Source organism: Pyrgilauda ruficollis, unplaced genomic scaffold (genome assembly GCF_017590135.1).
Source record: "Pyrgilauda ruficollis isolate IOZ18807 unplaced genomic scaffold, ASM1759013v1 scaffold200, whole genome shotgun sequence".
Taxonomy (NCBI): Eukaryota; Metazoa; Chordata; class Aves; order Passeriformes; family Passeridae; genus Pyrgilauda; species Pyrgilauda ruficollis.
This window is the reverse complement of record NW_024519208.1, coordinates 534,589-558,475: the sequence shown is the minus strand read 5'-3', so window position 1 is coordinate 558,475 and position 23,887 is coordinate 534,589. Positions and strand designations below refer to the sequence as shown.

Sequence of the window (23,887 nt, the reverse complement as noted above, 5' to 3'; positions counted from 1 at the left end):
CGTTGGCATCGGGTTCTGTCCAAAAGGAGTGGCACCGATTTCATCCCTTTTCCTCGGGCTCTTCCCGGCGGGAGTGATGTCCCGCAGGGGCAGGGAGCAGCGGGAGCCGCGGGAGGCCGGGCTGGGCTGCAGAGCCGGCCGGGGGCACTCACAGGAGTGACTCACAGAACCAGAGCACACAGCCTCAAGCTGCACCAAGGGTCGCAGGCTGGATATCAGGAAAAAGTTTTTTACAGAAAAGGTGATACAGTTCTCCAATGGCTGCCCAGGGAAGTGCTGCAGTCACCATCCCTGGGTGTGTTTAACAAAGCCTGGATGTGGCACTGGGTGCCAGGGTTTAGTTGAGGTGTTGGGGCTGGGCTGGACTCGATGAGCTCGAAGGTCTCTTCCAACCCAGCCCAGAGGCTGTGATTCTGGGATTCTGTGAAGAGCGGCTGTGAATTGAAGGGGTCGAGGAGTCACGGAATGGTTTGGATTGGGCAGCAGCCAGGTTCCAAAAGGGCAGAGGGGGGATAGGATGGGACCCCTTGGGACTGGGTCACTCTCCTCTCAGCCCATGCCTGGGGGGCACCTGTATCACCCTGTGCCAGAGTGGTGGGGGGGAACACACCTGAGGGGCCACACTGGGACCCCACAGGGCCACCCCCAGTCCCAAGCAGCAGAATGGGGTCTTGTCCCTGCTGCTGTCACAAAATCATGGAATGGTTGGGGTTGGAAGGGACCTTAAAGCCCACCCAGTGCCGCTCCTGCAGGGACACCTTCCACTGTCCCAGGCTGCTCCAAGCCCCCTCCCTCTCACCCATAACACCCCAAGTCCTTCTCCCCAGGGCTGCTCTCCATGAGTTCATTCCCCAGCCTGTGCTCAGGGCTGGGATGCCCAGACCCACGTGCAGGACCTTGGACCTGCTGAACCCACTTCTCCATCTTGGGAAGGATCTCCTGAGAAGCCTGTCCAGCCCCTCCCAGCTGCAGGATGGCTCCAGCACCCCCCCTCCACAACCATCTGCAGGCAGAACAGTCCCAGACTCAGGAATGTGCATCTAGTCAACACTCTTTTATTAAAAACAATTACAAAAAGTTACAGGTTACAATCGTTCTGTACAACCCAACCAAACCTCTGGTGCCTGGGGAGGTGATGGCAGCCCTGGGCCAGGACTGGCTCTTACCACACCCATGGTGTGGCTGGATATGGTTCCACTCTCCCAGGGACATCCCTTGACACAGGCAACTCCCCCACACCCCCAACCCAAAAGCCTCACTTTAGGCTGGACCATGGGGGAAGGAAGGAAATGATGGAGGTCCACGGCCTGGCAGGATTCCTGCCTGCCCCAGCCCCAGGAGGTGGGAGGGAGCCAAGCAGCTGCCGAGCAGGACACAGCACACCGTGCCCACGGCAGAATGCCTGGCTTTCCCAGGGAAGGAGCTGCTGTGGGAAGGCTGGGAAGCAGGGGCTGCCTGCTGAGGAACTGGCAAGAGGCAAGAGCCATATCTGAGCCTGGCCTGGCTGCTCCAGGGACATTCCATCCCTGCAGCCAGGGGTGAAGATCAATGGGGGATAAACATGGGAAAGAGGCAGGAGCAGGAACAAACCTTCCCTCCCCAGCTGGAAGCACTGAACTGTCTCCCACAGCCTGGGCAGGACCAGCGCTGTTCCCTGCAGGCAGTGGGACACAGGGACAGCCCAAGGTGTCCCAAGGCTGCTTGGGGTGGAAGCCCCAGGGCAGGGAAGGAGCAGAGCTGGATGTGGAGCAGTGGGGGAGCAGCAGGGAGCTGCATCCCCAAAACCTGGGGTAAGGAACTGGCTGCCAGGGGAAACACAGATGGGCTCAGCAGTAGCAGGAGTCTGTACAGCCCCACTGCTCCTGGTGGCTCCTGGAGAGCCTGGCAGAGAAGTCACCTCCCTGCCTCTGAGGGCAGCAGTGGGATGCAGAGAGTTCACCAGGCCCAGCGTGGGGATGGAGCAGGACATCCCTGTCCTGGACCACAGCCCAGCCCACGCTCCTGCCCACAGCCGGGGACGGCTCAGCAGGACATGCAGGGGACACACAGCTGTCCCCAAACCAAGCAGGGGCACAAAGGAGTGAGCAGGACCTGGCTCTGACAGGAACCAAACCCCAGCAGCTGCTCTGCCCCACTGCCCCCAGACTGACACAGCCAGCCCCTGCAGGGACACAGGGACACAGCAGCCACCAAGGGACAATTCCAGCGCTGCCAGGGAGGGTGAGGGGTCACTGCTCTGGGGTGAAGGTGCTCCCTGACCCCAGCTGACAGACATGGGGTCCATGGGGACGGTTCCCCTCAGCTCTGCTGTCCCCAGCCAGCAGCAGGGGCTGGGCAGTGACCCACCAGTGCCATCCAGTCACCCCAGTGACAGTCACACTCAGCAGCTGCTTTAGTCCAGGTGCCAGACACACAGCTGGGTCCTTTGCTCTCTGCAGAACTCCCAACATGCAAACGAGGTGAAATGAAGGATTTTCCCCTTTTGCTTTGGCCTGGACCAGGTCCCTGCAGCAGGGCCAGGCTGGTGGGGAGTCCTGCACTCTGCTGAGACCACCCTTAGGTGCAACCTTCCCTGCACACCCAAAAACCTTGTTCCCTGAACACAAGCTCACTGGAGCCCTGCTGGAAGCTGAGGGTCAGGGAAGGACCCTTGTCCTACCCTGCAGTGATGGGATGCAGGCTCTCCCTGGCTCTGGGAGCTGTTTGTCCCTGTCCTGCCTCGTGGCTCCCTGAGGTCTGGGCAAGGTGGGACACTCGTGGTTTCCCCCTTTGCACTGACTGCAGAACCAGGTGCCAGCCAGTCCTCAGCAAGGAGATCACCTGGGGCACAGCAGGTGGCAATTCCCAGATCCCCTCATTCCTCTCCCTCAGAGCCTGCCTCCCTCTTTTGCAGCTCTGCAGTGGGATTGCACCAGGATCTCTTCCCAAGTGCTTGATCCTCAGCTCTTGCTTCCCACCCCAGCTACACAATCCACTCACAGCTTCCTGCCCAACCTTCTTCCATCTCCCCCCTCTCCAAACACTGCTTTGGAGTACAGAGGCAATTTAAGTTACATTTGGGGAAAAAAAAAAGTAAACAATCTACCTTGAACTGAACCAGAAAGAACCTTCTGCACATCTCCAACCTACCTCTAACAAACTTCTCCTAGGAACCAAGAAGTTCTGGTTGTGCTACTCAAAACCACCTTGCCAGGCCCAAAAGGCAGTGCTTGGACCACAGAGAATCCCTCAGGTGGAGTCTGAGGATCCGAGAGCCACCACCTGGGCAGGGGGGCTGCAGGTGTGAGTCCAGGAGTCCTGCTGGGATGGCTGGGGAGCAGGAACATGCTGCTGGCACGAGGGGACAGAGTGGCTGTGGGCATTTATTGCACTGCTTCTTCACAGAGGTGCAGGAGGACAGCAGAGACACAACGCAGGTCATCGCTTCACCTTGGCATCCTCTCTGATCTTCCACACCATCAGCTCCATGCAGGCTCTGGCATCCTCACTGGAGTCGTGTCCTTCCACTGGGGACACAAACACAGTGGCAGTGACCCCTCTGCCTGCTCAGCTCAGCTCAGCTCAGCTCAGGGAGCTCCCCAGGCGGAGACAGCTGCTCCCTGGCCCCTGCAGCCCCAGCCACACCTGGGGGCACCCTGAGCCACAGCTGGGGACTTAAAGATTCCACAGAATCACAGAATGGTTTATGGTTTGTTCTCCTGGAGCCCCTTCAGGCCCTGCAAGGAGCTTTAAGGAGTCCCCAAAGCCTTCTCTTCTCCAGGCTGAATACTCCCTATATTAAACATGTATTTTTTTCCACTAAACCCACACTTTTTGCTGGGCTTGAGCCTGACACCATCAGCTATGGAACAGCTGGGAGCTTCCCCAGCAGTGTTTACAGTGTGCTCAGGGAAGACAGGAGGGAACAGGCCCCACTTCCAACAGGAGGTTCCATCCCAGCTGGCCAAAGAGAGAAGGGAGGGCAGGACCTGACCTTGGCAGAGCCACCCTTGGCCTTCCCACACCACTTCCTTTGTCCCACTCAGCACAGGCAGGGAAGCAGGGAGAGCTCTGACCTCGGAACAGGGGCCATACAAATGAGCTGTGGCTGAGGCTTCTTACGCCAGCACATTCCCAGCTACCACACTCATGCAGGGCAGAAAACACCAGGGGCAAGAGAACTGGGGAGAGCAGAGGAAGGCAGGGCTGAGGAGAGCAGAGCAGGAGGAAGGGGGTCCCTGCGAGGCCTCACCGTTGTCCTGGATGATGCGTTTGAGGTAGTCGGCCATCAGCGTGCGCAGGGCCCGCTTGTAGGGCAGCCCCAGGCGGTGGGGGAACACGATGGCTGTGTCCACCACAGTGCCGTGGATCAGCTGGGGAGGAGCAGAGGAACAGGGTCATTTCTCCACTCCCACAGGGACAGACAGGCACTCCTTGGGATTAGCCATGCTGCAGCAACCTTCCGGTCACCTCTGGGCTCCGTGACCGCTCTCGGCAGCTTCCAACCCAACCAGTCTGGCAGGAGGCTCTGGCTGGATCCAGGATGATTCCCCTTGCAGGGTGTGGGCACACAGCATTCCCACTGCTGTGCCAGCCCCACAGCCCTGGAACCTCACATGCAGGAGGTTTCCTGAATCTCAGCAGAGACTGGGGCTGATCCAGTTTGTGTAACTCCAGCAGGACAGGTCAGTCCTTAATGCCCCAGCCGGGAGAAGCTGGAATAGCTCTGGAGTCTTTCCCAATTAAAAACTAAACTGAAGAACCAGCTGACTGCAGAATAGCCCCTGTGGGAGTTGTAGCAACCTTTCAGCTGCTTCTCAGTCTAGTGAGTGGCACCCTGCCTGTGGCAGAGCACTGGAACTGGGTAATCCTCGTGGTGCCTTCCAACCAAACCATCCTGGGATTCTAAGATGGGGACAGAAGTGGGCAGGATGTGCACACATGACAAAGCAGGATGTACATCACACTGCTGCTACAGAGCAGGCCTGGCCTTCAGGGTGCAAACGAACCCCAAATCCTCCCATCCACCAGCAGTGACTCAACAGGAAGTTTTTAACCAGCACCAGCTCAGCAAGGGTGGAATGGGACAAGGAAATTCTATCACTGAATCATAGCAGAGAGTGTTTCCAGTTGGGACTTTTCAAAGGGCTTCCATTCCATCCCTGCCATGGTGGGACAGCTTCCACTGTCCCAGGTCACTCTAAGCCCCAATGTCCAGCCTGGCCTTGGACACTGCCAGGGATCCAGGGGCAGCCAGAGCTGCTCTGGGCACCCTGTGCCAGGGCCTGCCCACCCTCACAGGGAACAATTCCTGCCCAAGATCCCATCCAGCCCTGCCCTCTGGCAGTGGCAGCCATTCCCTGTGTCCTGTCCCTCCAGGCCTTGGCCCCAGTCCCTCTGCAGCTCTCCTGGAGCCCCTTCAGGCCCTGCCAGGGGCTCTGAGCTCTCCTTGGAGCCTTCTCTTGTCCAGGTGAGCACCCCCAGCTCTGCCAGCCTGGCTCCAGAGCAGAGGGGCTCCAGCTCTCTAATCCAACAGCTCAGCTAAGAATTGTCACCACGGTGGAGGAACTGAGGATGCTGAACAGATCAAAGTGCTCCCTGCCCTGCACCAAGGGGGCTAGGGACAGCCAAAAGGCCCCACCTGATAAAGTCCATAAACACAGGGCAGGCTGGCTTTTTTCTAACACTGATTTCTTCCTCTCAGGCTAAGACAAGAAGAATTCTCTGCTGTCATGATCTGCATTCAGTGGGAGCTGAAGGAATGTGGGTGAAGGCAATCCCATATCCTGAGCACAGGAGTGAAGGGCAGGGCCTAAGAGATAAACCTGTGTCCTGTCCCAACAGGAATGACTCCAACAGGACCCTGATAATCCCCTCTCCTCTCTGCCTCCAGGCACCAGCTCACGTTACAGGACAACCCATAACTCCATCAGTAACAGCTCCACAACTGCACTTTAACAGGAACAACCTGCTCCACTCCTCGGAATATAAAACTGCCAATGTTATGGATAATCTCCCCTGGACTGCACTCAGCCCTGGCACCCTCCCAGACACACTGGTAATTACTTATGTAGATCAGGAAGAGTGAGGAAACAGGATAATAAAGCTTTAAATAAAACTTGAAATGCCATCAGCACTTGGAAGTTGCCACAGCCATTAGTGAGATATGGCTTTAGTGCCACAGCCCTGGGCCATTCTGCTGTGACACCCCACGGCTCTGCTGGATTGCTCTGGGCTCCTCCTCTTGGCAGCAGCTGAGGTGCTAAGAGAAAATCAAGCCTCTAAGAGGCCAAGGCAGTCATCTCGAGCTGATCTAACTGGAAATAATGTCTTTCTGATTATGATGAAGCCTCTCCAAGGCTGGGATAAAGGGTGCCACGGAGAGGTAAAGTGTTTTACAGGCCTTAAAAGCTCCTGCTTCCAACCCAGCCCTGGGAGCTGGCAGCCACAGAGGCTTCAGCAGGAGAGCTGTGGGACAAAGAATGGTTGAGGGAAGTTCTGGCATGTGAGCACAAAGACTTGGCTCCTGCCTGCCACACGCTCTCCTGGTGACCCAGGACAAAGCCCTGGGGCCTCAGTGCAGGACAGATTCCCTGGCAGGACAGCAGAGGTGGCTGAGGGATGGGCACATCAGGCTGATGAGGGCCAGGCAGGAAACAGGACAGGTAAAAGGTCGAAGTAGCTTCACCAAAGTAACATCACAATTGCTGGAAAAGCTGGCACAGAGCAGAGAACAGATCAGGCAGGGGTGAAAGGCAAATGATTTGGGATCAATCATGGAATCATGGAATGGTTTGGGTTGGAAGAGACATTAGAGACCATCTTGTTCCACCTTCCACCAGACCAGGCTGCTCAGAGCCCTGTCCAGCTCTGTCACCCTGGGCAGCAGCAGCCACTAAAAGCTGAGGTGACACCATGAGTGACAGACATGACCCCACCCCCCTGCACTTCCACCACAACCAGCTTCACACAGGCTCAGAGACTGGACAAACCATGGAATCCTGGAATGCTCTCAGTGGGAAAGGACCCTCAGGGATGCTCAGCCCAGCCCCTGTCCCTGCACAGCCACCCCAACAAGCCCACCCTGAGCACCCCTGGCAGCGCTGTCCAAACGCTCCTGCAGCTCTGGCAGCCTTGGGGCCGGGACCATTCCCTGGGCAGCCTGGGCAGTGCCAGCACCCTCGGGGCCAAGAACCTTTCCCTGAGCTCCATGCCAAGCCCTGGCACAGCTCCAGCCCTTCCTGGCCTCCTGTCCCTGGTCATGAGAGTGAAAAGATCAGCCCCTGCCCCTCCTCTTCCCCCATGAGGATAGTGAAGACCACAACGAGTCTCCCCTCAGTCTCCTCTAAGCTGAACAAACCAAGTACCCTCAGCTGCTCCTCATGAGGCCCCTCCAGACCCTTCCCCATGCTCACAGCTCCTCTGGACACTCTCTAATGCGGGCATGGCTTTTTTACATTGTGGTGTCCAAAACTGCACACAGGACCTGAGGTGAGGCCACCCCCTGGTCCTTGGAAATAAACAGTTCCTAAATTTGAAGGAGACACCTAACACCCCCCAGGGTGGGAAAGCACCACAGGGAGACATGAAAGCAAGAGCCCAAGTTACCTTTAGTGCAAATAAGTCGCTTTCCAAGCTGTGCCCTATCAGTATGGTGTCTGCACTGAACATGTTCAGTAGGACAGCTTGGACATCCCGCAGGGTGATGCTCGTGTTCTCCAGGTCCTCTTCTGTCACACCTGAGAACCTGCAGAGCAACAGCACACAGGTGGGGGTCCTTCACTTGAAGAAACACCTCAAGGCCCAAAGCCCCTCAGCCCTTAGGGAGTGGTGGTCAGTGGAGTTTCAACAAGTGCTGCCAGCCACACCAAGTTCCTGAGAGAGCACAAAGCTCTGTCCCAAGGAAGACCATCCTCAGCTGGTGTTACAGCCCTCACCTGGTGTTGTAATCCACCACCTTGGAGTCAGGCTTGACAAAGGTGTCATACACCACTTTCAGCTCTGAGTTGATCACAGTTACTCTCGTCAGCTCCAGTCCTTGCTTAGTGTAGCACTGCAAGAACAGGGCAGATGTGATGAGGGGCACAGGCCAAAAAGTGTGGGATCTGTGGAGCCCCTCCCCCAAGGGCTGCAGCTCCCAAACTGCAGCACATCTGGTGCAGCAAGGCCAGGCAGCAGCACTGCCCAGCGTGGGCCAGTCAGAGCCTGTCAGGGCTGCACAGCCCTCAAGCCAAACACACCAATCAATAAGAGCTCATTTACACCTCCAGCACCAATATTCAGAACAGAGAGAATGAGGTCAGCAAACAGCTTCCCTTCAGCCACTCGTGTCACACCTCAGGCAGCCCCAAAAAGCTTTGTTTTGGCTTTAGACCCACCATTTCACAGTCTAAGGCATAGATCCCAGGGTAGCCATCAGTCGTGGGCAGCTTCTCAAAAGTCTTCACAAAGCCATCCAGGCTCTCCTTGCGCCCATCGTGCACGTGTTGCTGAAAGGAAAAGCCAGGGACAGCTGGTGATCACAGGAATAAGAAGCCAAAGAGCCCACTCCCACAAACCTCCACTTCAACAAAAGCGGGGTTTTAATAACTTCTTAATGAGGAATAAATTTTGAGAAGTTCACAACCACAGAAAACACAGCCATGGGCAGCCCTAATTCCAGTGGCACATCAGGGCTGGTGGCATCCTACTGACAGCACATGCAGGAGCAGGACATCACGAGTCTGGGGAGAAGGAGTTTTCAATCTGGAGCAGAATTAGTCAGGAAGGGTCACACTGAGGCCTGACTCTGCTGTAACTCCAGCTCCTGGCTCCAAGACAAGGCCAGGTGCAGGATCCTAAGCCCAGACATCCCTGTGTGAGCAGGAGCAGCCAGCCAGCTCCAGAGCGATGTGTGCATCCACACACTGCACTCCACACCCAGCCAGCCCACACCCACAGGAGCTCCAGCCCACCAGCTCTTGAGGCAATAAAGGGCATTTCCAAGCACTCTGCACTGTTCCCAGCTAAAGCTCCAGGGTCAACAAGATCCAGCAGGAAAACTCAGGGAGTGATTTCACAAGTGGTTTTAGCCAGTGCATGATTGAGCTGCTGTTGCAACACAGGCACTCCCACACTCCTGCACAGCACAGACCCACTGGTTCTCCTGAAACCTTCCTGGCAAGCAGGGGTTCTGAGCTGGAGGAAGTTTAAAGGGGAAGCAGGAACAGGTAACAGAGAGCAAGGCAGAGCTGGGACTGTCCTTCTACTTGCTGACACAGTTCTAGGTAAAACCAACCTGCACCACACCCAGGGGTGATGCTCTCCCTTCCTTATTCCCCAATGGAGTTTTCTGTTGTGTTTAAATTTTATCTGTCCCTAAATCCCCTTGTATTTGTGTACAACCACAGCAACGTGGGCACAGCCTCCTTTGCCATGTCCAAAACCATGGAATCACTGAATCCCTAAGGCTGGAAAGGACTCCCAAGATCATCAAGTCAACCCAGCAGCCCCACAATGGTCACCACCAAACCACATCCCCAAGTGCCACACCCACACGGTTCCTGAACACTCCCAGGGATGGTGACTCCACCACTGCCCTGGGAAGCCTCTTCCAATGCTTTACAAACCTTTCTGTGAAGGAATTTTCCCAGTTTCCAACCTAAACCTCCCCTGGCCCAGCCCGAGGCTGTTCCCTCTCCTCCTGTCCCTGTTCCCTGGAGCAGAGCCCGACCCCACCCCGGCTATCCCCTCTTTTCAGGGAGTTGTGCAGACCCAGAAGGTCCCCCTGAGCCTCCTTTCCTCCAGGCTGAGCCCCTTTCCAGCTCCCTCAGCCCCTCCTGGGGCTCCAGACCCTTCCCCATTTCCGTTCCCTTCTCTGGACACACTCCAGCCCCTCAATGTCCTTCTTGTCATGAGGAGCCCCAAACTGACCCCAGGATTTGAGGTGGGGCCTCAGCTGTACCCAGGACAGAGCTTCCCATTGGTCTCACCCTACAAAGAATGAAACTGTTCTGGTTTGTCCCAGGATTAAAGGCTGGACAGAGGAGGAATTGAGGTCCTTGTAAAGCAGCCGTGTGTGGGCAGGGAGGAAAGCAAAGCAGGATTTGCATATTTTCCTGCACAGGTCACTACTGCAGGTGCAACCAGAGCACAGGAACTGCATCATTTGAAGTTAATGAGGCAGCTGGGCCAACACTGAGGCCAATCTCTCCCTGATTCCACAGCCAGCACTGCTCAAAGGCCTCATGGATCACTGCTGCCCTGGTGCAAGGGGCTGCACTTGTCCACTCTGCACCCATGGCATGGAACTGCTCTGTGAGGGAATGGGGAGAGCAGCTCAGCAGCCAGGAGACACCAAACACTTCTCCCTTGCAGCTTCAGCCTTCCCTCCCTGTGTAAAACAACAGAACTGGGCAGTGAAGTGAGGAAAAAAAAAAAAAAAAAACACAAACCAAAACAAAAAACCCCAGGTATTTTTTATATTAGTTATTTTTGTTGTCCTAAAAATGCCCAATTCTTCCTGGCTGGGAGGAGGGCAGGGAAGTTGCTCCGGTTTTTGAGAGCCAAGGAAGCACAAAGAGCAGCCTGTGCAGGCTCCCTGGAGCAGCACAGCTCCCTCCTGCCATCTCCTGCCTCTCTGCCTAACTGCAGCAAACCCAGCTCACTCCACAGTGAGTGTCAAACACCGCATTTTCCTACCATTGCAGAGGAAAACAATTTAAGTTGCACTTGTTTTATCCCCATAAAGGAAGCCACTGTTCTTCTAAAGGCTTAAGCAAGGATTTCCCACCCTTGTGCTTGGACACACACACACAGAAGCTTTTCTAACCAGCTTACTGCTCCAGTTACTGAGAATGGTCTCATTACAAACATTTTCTGCTTTCAAAGCCCTTCTTCAACACTGAAGGATTCTGTGCTTCCCAATACCCCAATATCCAAAAATTTCACTGCATGCTCTGATGCTGAGCAGGCTGTGGATTCAACCTTGAATCTACCAAAGGGTGCTGTGAAAACTGGGGACTTATAAAAAGGAGGGAGAGGGACTTTTTATACTGGTATGGAGTGACAGGACACAGGGAATGGCTTCCCACTGCCAGAGGGCAGGGATGGATGGGATATTGGGAAGGAATTGTGAGGGTGAGGAGGCCCTGGCACAGGGTGCCCAGAGAAGTGATTAAAAAAAAATCCTAAATTCCTGTGGAAAATAAAGAAAAGTAATAACCTGATCCCATCCAATCCAACTGTGCAGGGCAGGCTTTTATGGTGTAAACAAATAAATTATAACAAACCTTGAATTTTGCCCAGAATCACCTTCTACCTCTAGCTTTTGCTTCTTCCCTGTGTGGCAGGTGCCAAATATAAAAATGCCACTAAAACAAGTGACAAGGAACATGCCCAGAGACCTGAGAGAAAGGCACAAGACAGACTGGGGATGCTGGCTGGGACACCAACTCTCCTGCTGCCTAAGGGCAAGAAAAAAGCACCTGTGCAAAGGTACCCAGACAGTGCTCTGCTCTAGCAAACTCCACACCTGAGAAGCTTCTTCATTCTTTTTTCTAGTGCTGGGCTTCCTCAAAAGAAGTTTTGTGATATTTTGGAGTTACAACAGGCTCCTTGGGAAGGTTCATCCCCTCACTACAACCAAGGACAGGCAACAAACAGAAAACTTGTCAGAAAAGATTTGTCCACCAGGATAAAGTTACCTTAGCATGGGAATCTGGAAAGGGAAAAAGGGTTTGCCACACTGTTGCCAAGGCCCTGAGACTGCTCCTTAAAAGGAAATCCCTTATTTCTCATTCCTTCTGTGATCCACTAAAGAACATGAGCTTTTCTATGTCCCTCAAGCAGATGAGCTGGGCAGCTCAGGATAAATGAACCCAGCTCACTCCAGACAGCTGAGTGTCAAATACTGGATTTTCCTACCACTGCAGAGCCAAAAAAAAAAAAAAATTATAGTTGCACTTGTTTTATCCCCTTAAGAGAAGCCACTATTCTTCTAAAGGCTTAAGCAAGGATTTCCCAGCCACTGCCACTGTGAGCAGAGCACAAATGTCACTGAGAATAAAGAGGTGTTGTTCCATCACTTACTTTAGCAACCTGGCAGCCTGGTGACCCCACAGCTCCGGAGCAGCAGCTGTAGTGAGTTTCCCACCCACCTGGCACTGAAAGAGTAAGAGATGAAGGGTCAAGGAGAAGGCTCTTGTTAACAAGAGACCTGAACTTCAGCTTTCACGTGCAGATCCCCTGGATAAGCATGACAAAAATGTGTCAAACACAGGGGGAAAATAACTGTGCATTCACAGGCAGCAATCTAAAGGGTTTAAGTCTCTGGTACTCAGCCAGACAAACTCCAGAAGCCACTCAGATGCTCTGATGGAAAACCAGAGCAGAGCTCAAACTAGGTTAGTGCCTTGCTGCAAATGAATTCAACCACGATCAGTGAACTCTCCTGGGAGTGACAGACCTCTAGTGCTCCCAGTCAGCCTTTTAAAGGTCCGATTCTTTCAAAAAGCACAGGAAGGTTTTTTCCTTTATTTTTCTGAACAAAGATGAAGCACCTCTGCTGCAGCCCCAGTGTCACATTCTGAGGCAGCCAAGCCCGGCAGCTCTTTGCGAGGTCATTGCAGTGACAGGCACAAAACTGCCACCACCTGGGAGCGTGACAAGCCCCAAAATCAAGCTCAAAGCTGAGGGAGACCCTGTGTTAGGAGCTGGAGCAGGCAGCAGGGGCCACTCCCCCGGCAGGGCTGTACCTCTCTGCTTGCGCAGCCGCCCCCAGTGATGGACGCACTCCTCCTTGCGGATGCAGCTCCCCGAGGCTGACACCATGTACTCGGTGCCACAGCGACAGCAGATCCTGCACGAGGCTTGGGGACAGGAGACAAACAACAGCCAGGTCACTGGAAGCAGCCCTTCCTACCCCTCACCTGCTTAACCTGGCCAAAGCAAAGTAAATCACCACCACTCCAGCCCCAAGTGCTGTTAAATGATGTTTTCTGTTCAAAAGGATTCCAAATGTTGTTGCAAACTCCTGCAAAGGCACAGCAATCCCTCTGAAATCTGCCCCTCCAAACATTTCCCAGAGGCAAACACAAAGACTCTCCAGTGGCTTTGGCCCACATAAGCTGCCCCCAAGGTTTGCTGCATTGTTTCTCCATGCACAGCAAATTACGTTGGAGTGTAACACAGTTATTTTAAGAAACAGGATAAATAAGTCATTCTTTGGACACCAGAGCTAATGAAGCCTGGTTTCCAGGGGATCTGTGCCTTGTCACTTCCAAATGACATTTTAGCTCTTCTAGGGCACAGCTTTTCTGTCAGGATTTTCCAGCAGCTAAATGAAGGAGCACTTAGGGCAGGGCCTGGCAGTCTGCAACTGTCCCCTCCTACCACCTCTGCTTTTACTGCCCAAAATGTGGGGAAGGGAGATGCAAAAAGCCACTGGGAAGGAGCTATCATTCTTCTGATCTCCATGCAACTCCATGATTCCACCAAAATGCCATTTTGGTGTGAGCATTAAAGCTGTTAGCACATTTCCAGCTCTGCCCAACTGGTCACAGTGGCATCAACAGCTTTAGTTAAACAAGGAGAAATTCAAAGATCCTGCAACATCTGCAGGAAACTACAGGAGCAAAACCAGGAACATGAGCAAAGGTTCATATAAAGAAGCTGGCTGGTTCCCGGGAAAAAAAGGACTCTCACAAATACAGCACTTGACAGTGTTAATGCAAGAGAGCTTTTGCCCAGGTTGCTTCAGCAACCACAGGACAAATGTAGGCACAAGGTGTTAACATGGATGAGCACTTAACACACTTTAGTGAGGTCTCTCCACACACATGCTCAGGGGAGCGTGACAAAGCACCTCAACAGAAATCACCAGTCTGGCTTTTATCCCTGCTGCAGCACAGGCTGCTTTAGGCAGGGGCTGAGGAGCAGAAATCTTGCCATGAGTTCAGGAAATTCAGAGGAGGACCCATCCTGTCCTGAGGAAACCTGTGGGTTCAAGGCCAGCTTGGATGTGGCTTGGAGCAACCCAGTCTGGTGAAGGTGTCCCAGGGGGTGGAATGAGCTGGGCTTTAAAGTTCCTTCCAATCCCAACTATTTTGTGATTTTATGATCACTTTGTCCAGCTGCACAAAGGACTTTGGGGAACTATTTGGCCCAGCAGTGCCACGAGATCAAATAGAAAACTCTGCAATCCAGAGCAGCACAGCAGGACCCACTGCAAAGCCAGTCTGGCCCAGTGTCAGTCCTCATCCCACCTTAACAGCAGCTCACACAGACAGAGACGGAAAAAAATCCTTCCCCTGGGAGAGGGGAGGGTCACCAAGTGCAGAACAGGAGCCTCTTTCCAACCTGCTCAATTGCTGTTCCTTTGGCAGCACAGAATCCTGGAATTGCTGAGGTTGGAAAAGACCTTTAAGATCAAGTCCAACCATCAGCACCCACCACCATGGTCAGCACTAAACCATGTCCCCAAGAGCCACATCCACACATTTTTTCAACATTGACTGGGTGATGACTCCACCACTGCCCTGGGCAACCTGTTGAATGCTTCACAACCTTTTCCAAGAAGAAATTTTCCCTTATATCCCATCTAAATCTTCCCTGCAACTTGAGGCCATTTCCTTTCATCCTGTCACTTGTTACCTGGAAATCAGAAATTAGAAACTTCCCTCAGCCCCACAGACTATAAACTCTGGGTCAAAAACAGCATTCTCAGGATGTGAAAGCTGAAGAAACTCTCCATGCAGCAGAGCTCTGCAGCCACACTCCCCATCCCAACAGGACCAAGGGGCAGCTCCTGCTGTGTTCAGCAAACCCTGCAGTAGGAAAGAACCAGCAGAGCTTACAGTCAATCACTTTCTTCTCCTCTGCAGTGAAGAGCACAGCCCGTCCAGCCTTCTCAGGGTGAGGCATTGGGTACCCGTTCTCCTTGAGCTGCTCCTCAGTCATCAGGTACTCCTTGAGGCGTCGGTACAGGGCAGCTCCTGCACACAAACACAGAGCTCAGCTCTCTGCACCAAAGCACTGCCTGTTTCTCTGCCTTTACCAAGTCTCCTGCCTTCATAAACTGAACTTCCCCCACTATTCTGAACTTGCTTCTACTGCCTCAGCTCAGGATGGACAGGGGAGTAGGTGTTGGGTGGCACTTTTAGTATCTGGCCCAAGTTGATTTTTAAACACCTTCAACAAGGAGCATTAAGTCTGGAAAGCACAGCTGGAACAGAATTCCTCCAAAAGGCTCATCTTCAGCCTTGCTGTTACTGATAGAACCAACCCAATCTGGATTGCAAGGGACCTTGGAGATCACCCCATCCCATCCCTGCCATGGCAGGCACACCTCCCACTGTCCCAGACTGCTCCCAGCCCTGCCCAGCCTGGCCTTGGGCACTGCCAGGGATCCAGGGGCAGCCACAGCTGCTCTGGGCACCCTGTGCCAGGGCCTGCCCACCCTGCCAGGGAACAATTCCTGCCCAATATCCCATCCAGCCCTGCCCTCTGGCACTGGGAGCCATTCCCTGTGTCCTGTCACTAAACATGAGACTTCTCCCATTTCAGTGTTTAAATGCAACAGCTGATAATTGGTAACACAGCCCTCAAATACCCCTCAAAGGCCACCCACAGCTCCCTAAAAACTTAATTATCAGAAGTTTCTTCCTGCTACTGATTTCAGGCTGCTTGTTTAATTTCACAGAATAATTATAACTTCTTGCACTCTGCTCAATATCTCCTTTGGCTGCTGCATTAAACCCTTCCAATATTCCTGGGTGCCCTTTGATGTTGCTTAGCTGAGCTATATTGGCCCTTTTAAGCTTTCTCAATGTCAATTCCTTCTGCTCCGTGGCCTCCCTGGCTCTTCTCTGATCTCCTCCACAATTTGCCTACATCTCTTGGCAACCAAAATACCCATAACTGATTTGAGCCCACATGAAAAATGCTCGTGGCACAACCCTTTGGCTACGATACGACCTTACTGTGACATTGGTGAAAGTGAAACTGAGCCCTGCAGAGATGGAGATTTTTAAGTTTGCCTTTTAATCTGACAGGCACATTGTAAAGAACTGCTTCAGGGCAAGAAAGTTGAAGTAAAATAATGCCCAAAGCACAAGAGGCAGCTCTGAATGGTTATTGATGCTCCATCAAAGCCAGCCAGGCTGCAGCAGTGACCTCAGAGCCCCAGCGAGGACACAAGGAGGGCACTGGTCAGTGGTGTCACCATCTCCCAAGGGACTCTGCAGCCCTGTGATACAGGCAGAGAACAGAGAAATCCCAGCACTTCAGGTCATAAAATCCTGAGTGGAAGGGACCCACAGGGATCACTGATCCAGCCCCTGGCCCTGCACAGCCACCCCAACAAGCCTACCCTGAGCACCCCTGGCAGCGCTGTCCAAACGCTCCTGCAGCTCTGGCAGCCTTGGGGCCGGGACCATTCCCTGGGCAGCCTGGGCAGTGCCAGCACCCTCGGGGGCAAGAACCTTTCCCTGAGCTCCATGCCAAGCCCTGGCACAGCTCCAGCCCTTCCTGGCCTCCTGTCCCTGTCCCAGAGCAGAGCTCAGCCCCTGCCCCTCTGCCTCCCCTGGGGAGGAGCTGCAGCCCCCGAGGAGCCTCCCCTCAGTCTCCTGTGCTCCAGCTGAACGAGCCAAGTGCCCTCAGCCGCTCCTCAGAGCCTTCCCCAGCTCCGTGTCCCTCCTTTGGGCACTCTGCAACAGCTTTGGATCCTTCTGACAGTGTAGTGGTTAAAGTGCCCCCACAACTCGAAGTGAATGCATCAGCCTGATCCTCACCCCCCAGTCAGTGTCACACCTCAGCTCTCCCCTCACAAGTGACAGCCCAGCAGGAGCAGGGTCTGACCTGTCAGATCCTCGGCTCTCAGGCTCCCTGAGCGGTTCAGAGTGAAGCTGGTCTTGGCAGCAAGCTTCCCTCCCAGCACAGCCTCGTGGGACACCACCTTCTTGTTACTTGTCTCTGCAAGGAGAAGGGAACAGCACAGGGGGACAGAGATCAGGTACCCAGTGGGTGACTCCAGTCCTAGTTTGGGACACTACACATGGGCAAGAGGAGGACAGTGTTTATTCTCTTTAACTCTTGTTTTGCTCCAGAAATGGATTCTTTGTGCCACATGCTGGCCCAGCATTTCCATTCCAGCACCACAGAGAGTATTCAGTTCACAGTGCCAGCCCACAGCCATTTTAAGGGCAGCAAAGACACTTTTCCAGTTCTGCTAGAAACTTGTACCTCTCCCTGCTCACTCTGCACAGCAAGCCCTCCAACTGACCCAAAGCAAGAGAGGAGACAGCACAGAAACAACTTGACCCCTTCATGTGCTGTGTGAGGGTATCACCCACCCCCAGGAAGCAGCTTTGATTCTGGGGCCCTGCAGACCAACCTCCCACGCAGGATCCTTCAGCTTCTTTCAGAAAGGAGCTTCAGAGCTCTAGAATATGCTCAACACATCAGACAATGGCAGAGAGGGGCTTTTTACTAATCATTAACTGGCAGCCCTCTCCTAAAGGCCAGCCTCCAAGTTCAGCTGCTCTGCCTAATGGCCAGGAACGTAATGAAGACAGAGGGGAGAAAAGGGAAGAGACCAAAGAAAAAAAAATTCACAAGAACAGCACAAATTGATTGTTTAATGTACCCTCTCGAGAGCCAATAATGAAATGTCTTAACCCTCTTCGTTTCTCTCTTGAAGCTTAATGTGTGTAACAGATTTCTGTGGTGATGGACGAGTCTATCACTTTGAAGGCATCATGTGAAAGTTACTCCATTAGCAGGGCTTTTCATTTGAAAGAACTTGTGCTAAAAAAAAAAACCCACCCGTGTGACATTATCTCCATTTAGGCTGAGAAAGCCAACAAAGCATTGCAGGACCTGCCTCTTGAAGGCCCATTAAGGCTTGCCAGGCTATAAAAAGCTAAACTGGAGCTGTTTGCCTTTCAGCATAATGCTGCTGAGAAATGGGTTCTGGCTTTTCAAACAAGTTTCTCTCTGTGGTTTGTAATCCCAGCAGGGCTCCAGCTGCTCAGCTGCAAGGTACCTACTGTTGGTGCTGGCTGGGGAGTTGGGCACGAGGCTGCGGAGCTTCTTCAGGGTGTTCACGGCCACGTTCAGGTAGATGTTGCGACTGGTGCTGCGCTCGTAGGCCACCTTCTCCTCTGCCAGGGCCTGGGAACAGCACAAGTCATCACCACACACTCTCTTCCACTGTTCACAGAACCCCAGAATGGTTTGGGTTGGGAGGAACCTCAAAGATCACTTTTTTCCACCTTCCACTATCCCAGGTTGTTCCAAGCCCCATCTGACCTAGCCTTGAAAACTTCCAGGGATGGGGCAGGCACAGCTTCCATGGCTTTGGGAGAAAAGAAATGTTTGGCTCTTAAATACAGACTCCAAGTAGTGATGCCTCAGGTTTGAGCTTTTCTATTTTTCAGTCCCTATTTTATTCTTTACCTCTGCCCAGCCTCTGTTCTAGGTCAGCCTACACTATCAGCAGAGATTAAAAAAAAAAAAAAAAAAATTGTCTGACAAGGAATTGAGTAATAAAGCAGAATATGGCAGCAATATGTACCTGTTCAGGTAAGTAAGAAGAAAAAGAAGTAATTTTATTTTAAACAAAGTGCTGGAAAAATCACTTTTATGTGAAACTTTCCTGAAGAGATTAAAAAATTCAAACTTTAATATATTTTAAATTGGTATCATCCCTTCTCTTTCCCCCAGTATAAAGTCTGCTGCCACCTTGGCTTAAGTATTCCAGAGCTGCTCTTGCTCCCAGGAATATCTAACCTTGCCATGTTTTCATCAAGTAATTCTTTATTCTTGTTCTTGGAACTGCCTGGGCAAGGCAGCTTTCCCCACTTTGGTGCAGTGCAAGATCTTAACTGATAAGAAAAGCAGGTTTGGCAAATGGTGACTCCTTGGGAAGGTGGAATCCCACAAAAGAAATCCTCGTGATGTCTGCTTTGTTTTGCACATACCACACAATGTCCCACATTTACCCAACTCAGGGCCAAGCTTTTCCAAGAAAATGCATTACTCTCTCCACTCTGCTTCTGGAAATCCTACTATACTGTCCCTACTGCTAGAAGGCTCCTTAATAGTCTCCTTAACAGCCTTCAGAAGCAGCAAGGAACCAATTCCCAACCAAACACATCTATCCCAAACACTTCCCTGTGCCCAACACTTTGATTCCAGGAGGTGTTTCTGGCTGCACCAGAGTAGAAGGTCTTTGACCACAATGCACATTCCTCTGAACGTCTCTGTTGGAGTTATTAAAGGGTTCAGGCAAGCTTTCCAAATTAAGAGAAAGATGGGATTTCCTACTGGAAGCCTCCACAGGAATGACACTTGCTGTTGCCCAGTCTGATAATATTTAATGCCAGTTTCCTCAGTTGTGGATAAGGGAATCTTCAGGGAATCAGGGAATGGTTTGGCTTGGAAGGGACCTTAAGATCATCGAGCTCCCACCCCCAAGTTTCTGCAAGCATAAATGCAATTCAGTTTTCTGGATTTGCTATCATTTTAGAAGGTCTTGGCCAAGGCAGAGGATGCCATTCCCTGCTGCAAACGTTATTCCTGAGAAGAGGGATCTGTACAGACCTTGTCGAAGGCTTCCTGGGAGGAGGAGCAGAATTTCAGGCACTCATCAATGAAGAGATTGAGATACCTCTGACGAATGTTGGTTGGGACTTTAGCACCAAATTCTGTGGGAATAACAGGCCTCTGTAAAGTGGTGCTCTGGAGGTGAGACAGAGAGAGAAAGAGGCTGGTCAGGCTCCAGGAGGTTGCTCTGAGGCTCTCCCACTTCCTGTTATTAATCATGGGGTGACTTCCTTTTTGAAAATCTGCCCAAAGCCAAACTTAACACACAGCACTTTTGGTACTAAAAATACCACTTGAGGCTTCACCACCTTCAGAGCTCCAAGTCTTTTAGAAAACAGCTGTATTTCACTCTGAAGTCAGCCAGGAGCCAAGGACTCCAGTGGCATTAGTCACACAGCACTCCAGAGCAGGGCATGCTGACATTTCCAGTGAGAGGTCCAAGGTCAGGATGGCACCAAGCACCACTGGAGCCATGAACACACACCACCAGTTATGGGAACCATAGACAGGTTTGGTTCTCTGGCTCTGAAGAGAGAACAGAAGGCCCCTCCTGCCAGGCTGGCAGTCACTTATCCTACCCCCACCTCCTGGGGCATTCCTGCAGATTGACTGCACTGGTGGTTTTCTTCCTTTTTTAATGCCAATCGTCATGTTCCTAAAAGGATTTACCCCTTCAATTTAATGGTAGGTTCTTCAAAATCTGCATGTTGGACTGAGCTATGACCCACCACTGCAGCTTTCCATTCCACACCAGTTTATCCCCCACATCACAGCACACTTGCCTCCTTTTCAGAGAGGAAAATGTTCATTCATCTCTAAAACACCCAATTGTTTTGTCAGTTGTTCTCCATCCCACCCAAGAGATACCCATAAACCAATCCATCTGCTGCACTCTGGAATAAAAACAGCTCTGTGGAAGATGTGAGTTTGTTCCAAGGGGAGCAACTGGTCCTATCTCAATGGGAAAAGTGCTCATGTTCTCCTGAAGACTCTCACCTTGATGCCCTGTTCAAGGGGATTTGCTATTTTCCATTAAATGTATAAATTCTGAACCTCTAATATTATATCCTTAAGCACCTCTGTAACTCTGCTAAATATTGCATCTTTTCAGTGATTTCTCTTATTTTTAATCAGCTTCAAGTTCTATGTTACTATGGTGGCAGTTTGGGTGGGAAAGGAAAAAAAAATACTTTTTACTCTTCTAGAAATAACCAGAGCAAGTTATGATAGACCTTGACACAAATGATCATCAATAAAGGGATCTTTAATCAAGTCCTGGCATTAACCAGTTCTGCCATCCACTCCAGCAAACAGCTCCTTATGGAATCCCCAGGCTGCTCCAGGAGGAATTCTGCTCTCAATTAGCAAATAACAGCTTCCCAGTGCTCATGGAAAGAGGGACTTAACAGAATCCCAGAATGGTTTGGGCTGGCAGTGGCAGCCATTCCCTGGGTCCTGTCACTTTGCTTAGGAACTCATAGCAAAGGTACCCAAATGCTGGGCTGAGTTCCCAGGGGGTAAAGAGAAACAAAACAAAAGCAGCTAACAAAGACAAAATAGTCTTTTCCTTAAAAACCAGCAGCAGCATGAAGTTCATATTCTATATCTAGGTCACAGAGGGACATTACTCATAGCCACCAGTGTGGCCCACAGAGCCTGGGAAGGCCATGAATCCATCCTTGGCTTTAGAGCACGGGAGGTTCCAAGCCCCTGACCCAAACACATCCAGGCCAGTCAGCACAAAAGGCTCAAATTGGAGACAAGTGATCAATATTCACAGAGATCAGAGCAGCATTTAAGTATTTCTACCTTTTTAAGCTCCTACTCCTTGAGTGTTTAATTTTTTATACAATGCTATCTAGGAAAACCACAGGAAGAAACAAACCCACTCAATCAACATAATCAAAACACCACTCTCAGGGAGTGCTAAGTTTGGAACAGCAGGATCAAACATTCCACCCTCCCTGGGGAATGACAAGAAATAATTCAAATTCCCCTTACCTGTAAGGAGGGAACATGTGCTACCCTTTTGGGCACGATGGTGCTGGTGGTCTTGGAAGCCATCCCAGCCAAGGTGCAAGGCTTCAGAGGAAGGGTGGGGGCTTCAGAGTCATTGGAAGGTGTGACACTCCTGCCACCAACAGTCGTCTTACTGCTCCCGAGGCCTGCAGGGAACACAAAACACTCAGGTGCAAATCCTGCCACCGGGCTTCAGGCTGCCAGAATGAACTCACTATCAAAGGCCAGCACTGCAAGCTGTGATTTTCTCAAGTCCAGGTCTCCAAAGGGATACAAATTGGGCAATTTTACCACCTTGCAGGCAAGGATGAAGAAATCTTCTGCCAGGAAACGTGTCTCATTTGGGTTTGTTTTGGGGTGACTGAGTCAGCAGAGTTTAAAGAGGTAACTCTGTCAGCTGGAGGCACTGACACCCCACACGTCAGCTCTGAGTCCTTCCACTACAAAGGCACAGCAATGAGCCTTCATTAGCACTTCCCTCCTGCTCTTGCCAGCTCCAGGCTTAAACGGAAGAGGGAATGAAGAGCAAACACAATCCAAGGAAGAAACAGAAAAAGGAGAGGCTGAAGTGAGGGAGGCCGGGCGAGAGACATCAGGCTGTGCAAGTCTGACCTGTTGCTTTTCACAACAGGGTGGAATTTCTCAGGGAAAGACCTTCCACTGGACACCATCAGCAAAGATTCAAGTCATGGACAGTCCTACACATCCCCTGACAGTTTCACACGTGCCCAGGAGAAATGTAAACACATGACAGAACCTTTGACCAGGGGGAGGACAGGACAGGACAGCGACCCCAAATCCCACCGCTGGCTTACTTTGCTTGGCTGCTGCGGTGAGGGCTGCATTTGGCACGTGAGCAATCCTCCTCTTTTCTCCTGGCAAACAGAGAGAGGTCTTTTGAACAGCCCCAACCAGCTGTGCTGCCTGCTGCTGAGCCAGCTGGATCCTCTGGTAACACACCTCCTGGGCTGTGGGGGGACGGTAGGGCCGCACTACCGGCTTGCTCGGGGCCTCTGCCTGCACAGACAAACAGCGTTTAGGGCCAGCAGCCCCCTGCTCCATCCACACCCCCTGCCTTCCTCTCACCCCAAGAAGGTCTCTCCTCCTCAACCCCTCTGTTAGCAAGTACAGGGTATTGAGAGGACAAGATCCCAAGTGCCTTCCAGAATGAAATAATTAAAGAGTCATCCTTCAACAAACATGGCATTAATGATTCACGCTCTGGGAAGGCCTCCCAGCTCACTGGCACGTTCCTCAATGGGCAGGTGGTATTCATGAGCTGCTTTTAGTGGCTGTGCCCAGCCCAGCCCTGGGCTCTAGCAATACCCTCAGCCTTGCCCTAGCACACAGACCTAGCCCTGTGCTGTCTACTTTGCTTTCCACTGCAATAAAAAAGTGACACCAATTCTCCACTCTCTGGCACGTGACACTGAGCTCCACTGCTCCCTCCCTGAGGACACCTGCATCCACCTCTGCACCACGGCAGCTCCCACCTCTCTGCAGCCCTGGAACTGCTTTAAAGGCTCACAGAGAAGTATTTATGGGATCAGAGCATTACATAAACTGATTTTCTGAATTTCAAACAGGCTCTGTCCCTGCCCACTTCTGGAGGCACCTCAGTGCCTCAGCCATTACAGCACAAACAGGTTCCACACGAGCTTCCTTTGATGGCCAAATTTAGGTTTGCAGGAAAAGTGCCAGAAATTATGTCAGCAAAGAGAGAAGTTTCCTAGCAGCAGAAGTGCAAGAGAAGCAGCAGTAGTACAAACTTCTCCCTCTACTTAAAAGCCTTTGAAATGTGAGGAACAGGCCTTCCCGAAATCTCCGTGGAGGAGTGTGACCCAGTCTAACACCTGGGGGCAAGCTGGCACCTCCTGCATTCCCAGCCTCTGATGCTGACAGCAGCTTCTGGATACCAAACTGGGTGCAGTCAGACATTAAATTATAATTACAGACTTCCAAGCAGGACAGGCCACTCATTTTCTGCCTCACCTGTAATTCCTTTGGCCCCCATTTCCCCTGGCAACCAACTCTGAACTCAGCTCCCTCCCCTTCTCTGCTCAGTCCCTGAGCCATAAATCATGAGCAAGACTGAGCAAATATTCCACTTGGAGGGACACAGCAAAGCACATTCTGAGGTGAAAAGTGGCAGCTGAGGTGTTACAGCACCTCCTGGGCAGAGCTGGGAGCTGCTCTGAGCTGAGATCCTGCAGGGAATGCAGGTCCTGGAGCTGCCCTGGCACCTGAGCACACCAGATCAGCTCTGTTTGCCCAAGCAAAGGCTCTGCTGGGGCTCCCATCCTTG

General features: G+C 52.1%; 1 protein-coding gene across 1 annotated transcript in view; it reads right to left on the bottom strand.

Moving 5' to 3' along the window:
• Nucleotides 1–1,039: 1,039 nt before the first annotated feature.
• The window catches only part of REXO1 (RNA exonuclease 1 homolog), a 44,890-nt gene continuing 22,042 nt past the window's right edge, over nt 1,040–23,887 (bottom strand). The window contains exons 4-16 of the mRNA XM_041467120.1: nt 22,398–22,599; nt 21,565–21,728; nt 19,561–19,698; nt 18,006–18,129; nt 16,816–16,929; nt 14,814–14,951; nt 12,714–12,827; nt 12,049–12,122; nt 8,358–8,468; nt 7,917–8,032; nt 7,588–7,726; nt 4,232–4,352; nt 1,040–3,506 (exon numbers count right to left, since the gene is read on the bottom strand). Of these exons, the coding sequence (XP_041323054.1) occupies nt 3,418–3,506; nt 4,232–4,352; nt 7,588–7,726; nt 7,917–8,032; nt 8,358–8,468; nt 12,049–12,122; nt 12,714–12,827; nt 14,814–14,951; nt 16,816–16,929; nt 18,006–18,129; nt 19,561–19,698; nt 21,565–21,728; nt 22,398–22,599 (1,644 nt within the window). The 3' untranslated portion in view covers nt 1,040–3,417. The remainder of the gene's footprint in view (nt 3,507–4,231; nt 4,353–7,587; nt 7,727–7,916; nt 8,033–8,357; nt 8,469–12,048; nt 12,123–12,713; nt 12,828–14,813; nt 14,952–16,815; nt 16,930–18,005; nt 18,130–19,560; nt 19,699–21,564; nt 21,729–22,397; nt 22,600–23,887) is intronic.